This window comes from Carcharhinus amblyrhynchos, unplaced genomic scaffold (genome assembly GCF_965287045.1).
Source record: "Carcharhinus amblyrhynchos unplaced genomic scaffold, sCarAmb.v2.hapA scaffold_49, whole genome shotgun sequence".
Taxonomy (NCBI): Eukaryota; Metazoa; Chordata; class Chondrichthyes; order Carcharhiniformes; family Carcharhinidae; genus Carcharhinus; species Carcharhinus amblyrhynchos.
In genome coordinates, this window is record NW_027649790.1 from 1,978,111 (window position 1) to 1,985,113 (window position 7,003).

Consider the following 7,003-nt stretch of genomic DNA (forward strand, 5'->3'; position numbering starts at 1 on the left):
GGCACTGTCAGGAAGGTGAATGTTGTGTTGTCCTTTATAGCAGAGATTATAACAAGAACACAGCCAAGGAACAGCATCGGGCAGTGTCCACATTTAAAAGCAATGTGCTAGCGTAGACCCGCCCCCTCCTTCCTCCGGCCCCGCCCCCGGCCCTCTGTCCTTCTCCGGCCCCGCCCCCGCCCTCTTCCGGCCCCGCCCCCGCCCCGCCCTCCTCCGGCCCCGCCCCCTCCTCCGGCCCCCGCCCCCCCGCACCTTGCCGTGAATGAAGACAAGCTTTTCCCGCGCGCTGTCCCTCAGTATTTTCTCCACGCTGAAGCTCTTGAGGTTGAAGCCGCTGCGTTCGGCCGGCGCCTCCTTTCCCTCCGGCTGCTGGGCCTCCTCTCCGCCATCGGCGAGCCTCCGCTTCTTTTCCTCCGGCCCCGGCGCGCACTCCGCAACCTCCGCCATCTTGAAAGCGCGCTTTCGCCTCCGCCAATCAGACGAGGGTGCCGGTGGCTGTGACGAATCAGCAAAGCCCTTACTCCCTGCACCCAATCAGCGTGGAGCTTGTTTGAACGCTGGCGACAGGATGACTCCCTGGTGCTGCGCTGTAATCCGCCCAGTATGCTACCCCCAAGTGGCTGGAGCTCAAGTTTACACATTGCCCCACAGCCAGACTTAAAACATTAGCTCTTTTCTCTCTCCACAGATGCCATCAGACCTGCTGAGATTTTCCAGCATTTTCTGTTTCAGAATGCAGCATCTGCAGTATTTTCACCTGGGTTAATTCTGATCAGATCTGGTTGCTCTAAGCAGCTAAAAATAAATAATGTATAAACTAGGCATAAAATCTATTTCTGAAAGTGCAGAAAGATTCAGAGCACTTTAACTTTGTGCTTCTTCTGAAGAGGCTTATACATACTCAGAAACAACTCTGACACCTAAGGAGAAAATGCTGGATAACCTCAGCAGGTATGGCAGCATCTGTAAAGAGAGAAAAGAGCCCTGACAAGCTTTGGACTCAAAATGTCAGCTCTTCTCTCTCCTTACAGATGCTGCCAGACTTGCTGAGATTTTCCAGCATTTTCCCTTTTGGTTTCAGATTCCAGCATCTGCATTAACTTGCTTTTATTCCTGTCACTGTGACTGTGGTTAGGATTGACCATCCACTTCTCTGGAAGCTACCAGAAAGTAAAGAGACTGTAGAATTGTTGAAATAAGACATAATGTGAGCACTCAAACAGAATAATCTGAGAACAAAGTTTTCGAAGAAAGATATTGATTGGTTCTCTCATACAGTATAAACTTGCTGCGGCTGTATAGGGCATTGGTGAGGCCGCAGCTGGAGTACTGTGTGCAGTTTTGGGCGCCGTACTTACGCAAGGATATTTTGGCCTTGGGAGTGCAGAGGAGGTTTTCTAGGCTGATGCCGGAGTTGAGGGGGTTGAGCTATGAGGAGAGGCTGAATAAACTAGGCTTGTACTCGTTAGAGTTTAGAAGAATGAGGGGAGATCTCATTGAGACGTATAAGATGATGAATGGGATGGATAGGATAGAGGTGGAGAGACTCTTCCCGCTCAGAAAGGACAGTAGGACTAGGGGGCACAGCCTCAAGATAAAGGGGGGGAGGGCGGTTTAGAACAGAGTTGAGGAGGAACTTCTTCACTCAAAGGGCGGTGAATCTCTGGAATTCTCTGCCCGTTGAAGTGGTGGAGGCTACCTCGCTAAATATTTTTAAAACGCGGGTTGATGGGTTTTTGATAAGAGAGGGGATTAAGGGTTATGGGGAGAGGGCGGGAATGTGGAGCTGAGCCACGACAGATCAGCCATGATCTTATTGAATGGCGGGGCAGGCTCAAAGGGCTAGATGGCCTACTCCTGCTCCTATTTCTTATGTTCTTATGTAAACAGTTGCCCCTTTTGAAAATTGGCATTCTTGAGTCTTTCCTGAATGGAAGACACAAAGGTTTGACAGCTTGCATCTTTCTCCCAGTGAAACTCAAGTCCTGTACTATCAAGTGACTAGAACTGTATAATGGATGTTCAGAAGTATGACGGGTTTTGGTAAGAATAAATGAGAAAAAGCTGCCAGGAAGGTCAGAGGATACATTTAAAATAATTGGCAAAGAGAGAGGAAATATGGCAAAACATTTCAATGCAATAAGTTATTGCAATCATTGCACAAAAGGATGGCGCAAACAGGGTCAGTAGTAACTGTCAAAGGGAATGGGATATATATGTCAAAATGAAAAAAAAATGCAAAGCAGGGCGAGAACACAGGGGCCTGAGACAAATTGGAAAGCTCTTTCAAAGAGGCAGGGTGGACCAAATACTGGCATTTCACTGACAGATTCCAAATCCAGCACCCTCCTCTTTCACAGTAAGTCCACAATTGTCACTGCTTGACAAGTGGCAATGGAGCAGGGCAAGCAGACACAGAGCTGAAGGGAGGGTCATCAAATCAACAGCTGGAGAAACAAAGCACTATGAGGGAGAGAAGGTAAATTTAATCAGACAGCTCTAGATTTAAGAAAAGCAAAATATTGCACATGCTGGAATCTGAAACATGAATCAAGGGCACTGGAAAAGCACAGCAGGTCTGCCAGCGTTTGTCAGCTAAGAGAGAGACAGAGTTAACGTTTCACGTTCATAGGCTCTTTCTCAGAACTGAATGGAGATTCTTTCTGACAGGATTTCAATTCATTTCTTTTACTTTTTGCTGCAGTTTCTACAGTTGTGACACATTCTCCCTCCTTTCAGTTCTGACAGAGTGTCTACGGACTCAAATTGTTAACTGTTTCTCTCCGAATAGATGCTGAGAGACCTGCTGAGTTCTTCCAGTGTCCTCTGTTCCAGAAAATTGACATCTGTCAACTGTATGATCGATGGGTCATGTATGCAGCTTGACTTGCAGAGGGGCACTCCTTCAGTGGTAATGGCACTTACATCATCATACAATATACTCTCTAGATGTCAAGGTAGGTATACTTTCTTTGCACTTCACCCATCCACAAAGGGGTATTCATAACACCCAAGATGAACTGAAATAGAATTGCTCCAGAAATCAATCTTCATAGAAGGGTTAGAAGACAATTGTAGAGTGTGGGAGGGAACTAAAGAAGGTTCACCAATTAGCAGAACACAACAACCTTCTGGAAATCAGTGTCAGGACATAAGAATAGCCTATTAGGCTCTTCCGGTTTGCTTCCCCAGTCAATAAAATCCACCTCAACTATTAGAATCCCTTCAGTGCAGGAGGCGGCCATTTGGCTCATCTAGTCTGCACCAACCATAATCCCACCTGGGCCCTATAACTTAACCCCTGCCAATCCCCCTGACGCTAGAGTCAATTTAGCATGGCCAATCTATCTAACCTGCACATCTTTGGACTGTGGGAAGAAACCAGAGCAACCGGAGGAAACCCGTGCAGACACGGGGAGAATGTGCAAACTCCACGCAGACAGTGACCCGAGGCCGGATTTGAACCCAGATCCCTGGCACTGTGAGCAGTGCTAACCATTGTGCCACCTATCTCCACCTCCCTGTTGATCTTCATAAGAGTTCAAAAAAACAATCCATCTCAGTCTTGAATATACTCAATGACAGAATTGGATTCTCTACCCCACAGTTCTGTGGAGTAGAGAATCCAAAAAGATTCAGAATCCTCGGGTGAAGAAGCATCGCCCTGTTTTCCATCCTAAATGGTCCACTGACATTATTTGGAGATTGTGACCCTACTTCTAGGGTCTTCAGCCAGGGGAATTGCCCCTGCAGCATCAACTCTGTCAAGTCTTCGAAGAATGTTTTATGTTTCAATGACATCCTTTCTCATTCTTCTAAACTTCAGACTATAGGCCTACTTTAGTCAATCTCTCCAGATAAGCCATCCTATCATGCCAGCAATCAAAGGACTGAACATTTTCTGTATCACCTCTAATGTAAATATATCCTTCCTTAGATATGGCGATCGAAACTGTGCATGGTACTCCAAGTGTAGTCTTACCAAAGCCCGTGCATCATTGTAGCAAAGCTTCCCTTCTTGTACTCCATCCTCTTTGCAATGAAACCCAACAGAATTCCACCCGTTACTGTCATAAATAAAACTGTGATGAATGAGGTGGTGTCGAGGAACGAGCTGAATGGTCTCAGATCTAATGCATCACAGGGCAATGTGGAAGCTCTCCCCTAACTGCAGATAGCACAGTTCTCGGGTCCTTACTTACATATTTACTGTTTTTAAAGTTCAGTAAGAGAAGTGTCATTGTTTTTTTCTTCAAAAATCAAACATTATAATGAACCACACAGCTGAACATCAGCTACTGTGACACAAAAACAGAAAATGACCTTTAAGGATCATCCAGACTCAAACATTGGTTCTGTGCTTCTCCATAGATGCTCTCAGACCTGCTGAGATTTTCCACCATTTTCTGGTTCAGATTCCAGCACCCACAGTATTTTGCCTTTATACTGTGAGACAACTCTGCTTTACTAACTTCCTATTCCTCTGGTGACAGAGAATATCGCAATCCAGGACTGTAAAATCACAAAGCAAAAATACTTGTACTTATAAAGTATCGTAGCCTGATTGAAAAAAAGGAAATGCCTTCATACACAGTAACTGGAGTGTGACAACTGATAACAATTGCAGTTGGTATTTACATACAAAACACTCAAAACTGTTTCACAGGAGCATTGTCAAACACACATTTGACACTGAGCCAAATAATAAGGTATCAGGGCAGGCAGCCAAAAGCTTGGTCAAAGAAGTATGTTTACAGGCTGTATTAAAAGGAAGATCATTGAATCCCTACAGTGCAGAAGAGGTCATTTGGCCCATCAAGTCTACATTGATTCTCTGACATATCTTACCTAAACCCTCTGCCCCTGCCATCACTGTATCCCCCACACATCTCCCATGGTCAATCCACCTAACCTACACACCTTTGGACTGTGGGAGGAAACCAGAGCACCCGGAGGAAACCCACATGCTCACAAGAAGAACGTGCAAACTCTGCACAGTCACCCAAGGCCGGAACTGAAGCCGGGTCCCTGGCATTGAGGGGCAGCAGTGCTAACCACTGTGCTGCCGCTGATAAGGAGGGATTGAGTGCTTAGACAGCTGAAGGCACAGCTACCAATGGGTGGGACAAAGTAAAAGAGGTGTAAGTAACAGGACAGAATTGAAGAAGGGCAGAAAATTACAAAGACAGGGGCAGCGAGATTGTGGAAGGATTCTGAACGGGCAGCCAGTGAAGGTCAGTAAGCACAGGGGTGATGGGCAAACAGGACTTGATGTGAGACAGTGGAGTTTTGGCTGATTGCAAGTCTTCCGGAGTCTTCAACATATCATTGATGAAGACGAACATCTCGCCAGGGCTATCCCCACACCCCCATTTCTTGCTTTCAGACAACCACACAACCTCAAACAGACCATTGTTCGCAGCAAACTACCCAGCCTTCAGGAGAACAGTGACCACAATACCACACAACCCTGCCATAGCAACCTCTGCAAGACATGCCGGATCATCGACATGGATACCATCATCACACGTGAGAATACCGTCCACCAGGTACATGGTAAATACTCTTGCAACTCGGCCAACATTGTCTACCTGATACGTTGCAAGAAAGGATGTCCCGAAGCATGGTACATTGGGGAGACCATGCAGACGCTACGACAACGGATGAATGAACATCGCTCGACAGTCACCAGGCAAGACTGTTCCCTTCCTGTTGGCGAACACTTCAGTGGTCACGGGCATTCAGCCTCTGACCTTCGGGTAAGCATTCTCCAAGGCGGCCTTCACGACACACGACAGCGCAGAGTCGCTGAACAGAGACTGATAGCCAAGTTCCGCACACATGAGGACGGTCTCAACAGGGATCTTGGGTTCATGTCGCACTATCTGTAACCCCCGTGACTTGCCTGGGTTTGCAAAACCTCACTTACTGTACTGTCTGGAGACAATACACATCTCTTTAAACTGTGATCAGTGCTCCTTCCACTCACATTATCAGCCACTTCAGGTCTTGAACAGTAGGTTAGGTGTAAAGATTCGCATTCTAATCAGTAATCTCTAAACTGTCTGTGCTTTATATGCTCTGTCTGAGGCCAGAACTCTCCATTCACCTGACGAAGAGGGTGTCCCTCGAAAGCTTATGAGTATATTATCAAATAAATAGGTTGGACTAAAACCTGGTGTTGTCAGACTTTTTACTGTGTTTACGCCAGTCCAACGCCGGCATACCCACATCATGCAAGTTTAGGGGCAGAGATGGTAGATGAGGCTTCTGGTCAGGATGGTATTGGAGTAATTGAGATTGGAGGGAACTAAAGCATGGATGAGAATTTCTGTGGCAGATGGAGAGGCATAATTGGAAATAGCGAACAAAAGGGTGGCACGGTGGCTCAGTGGTTAACACTGCTACCTCACAGTGCCAGGGACCCAGGTTCAATTCTGGCCTTGGGTGACTGTGCAGAATCTGCATGGGTTTCCTGTGGTTTCCTCTTACAGTCCAAAGATGTGCAAGTTAGGTGGATTGAGCAAGCCAAATTGCCCCAGGGAAAGAAATCAGCACTGCTTATCTGATCTTGCTGACATATGACCTCCAGGCCCACAGCAATGTGATTGATTCCTAATTACTGGCACTGACAAGTCACTCAATCCAAGGGTAATTGATAACAACCAACAAGTGCCTTGCCAGTGACACCTACATCCCATGAAAGAATAGGAACATCGGATTTAGAAGCAGAATTGGGCAATTCAGCCTTTCGAGCCTGTTCTGCCATTCAATCAGATCATGGCCGATCTCTCCCTTGTCTCAAATCTACCTCCCCACCTGTTCCCTATATCTGGGGCAGCACAGTGACACAGTAGTGCCTCACAGCACCAGGGACCCAGATTTGGGTGACTGTGTGGTGTCTAAATGTTCTCCCCGTGTCAACGTGGGTTTCCTATGGACGCTCCAGTTTTCTCCCACAGCCCAAAGATGCGTGGGTTAGGTTGATTGGCCATGCTAAATT

At 46.8% G+C, this 7,003-nt stretch overlaps 1 protein-coding gene across 1 annotated transcript in view; it reads right to left on the reverse strand.

Moving 5' to 3' along the window:
• dcps (decapping enzyme, scavenger) overlaps window positions 1-453 on the reverse strand; it is a 63,344-nt gene extending 62,891 nt beyond the window's left edge. The window contains exon 1 of the mRNA XM_080182243.1: window positions 253-453. Coding sequence (XP_080038369.1) covers window positions 253-447 — 195 coding nt within the window. The 5' untranslated portion in view covers window positions 448-453. The remainder of the gene's footprint in view (window positions 1-252) is intronic.
• Between the last annotated feature and the right edge of the window lie 6,550 nt (window positions 454-7,003).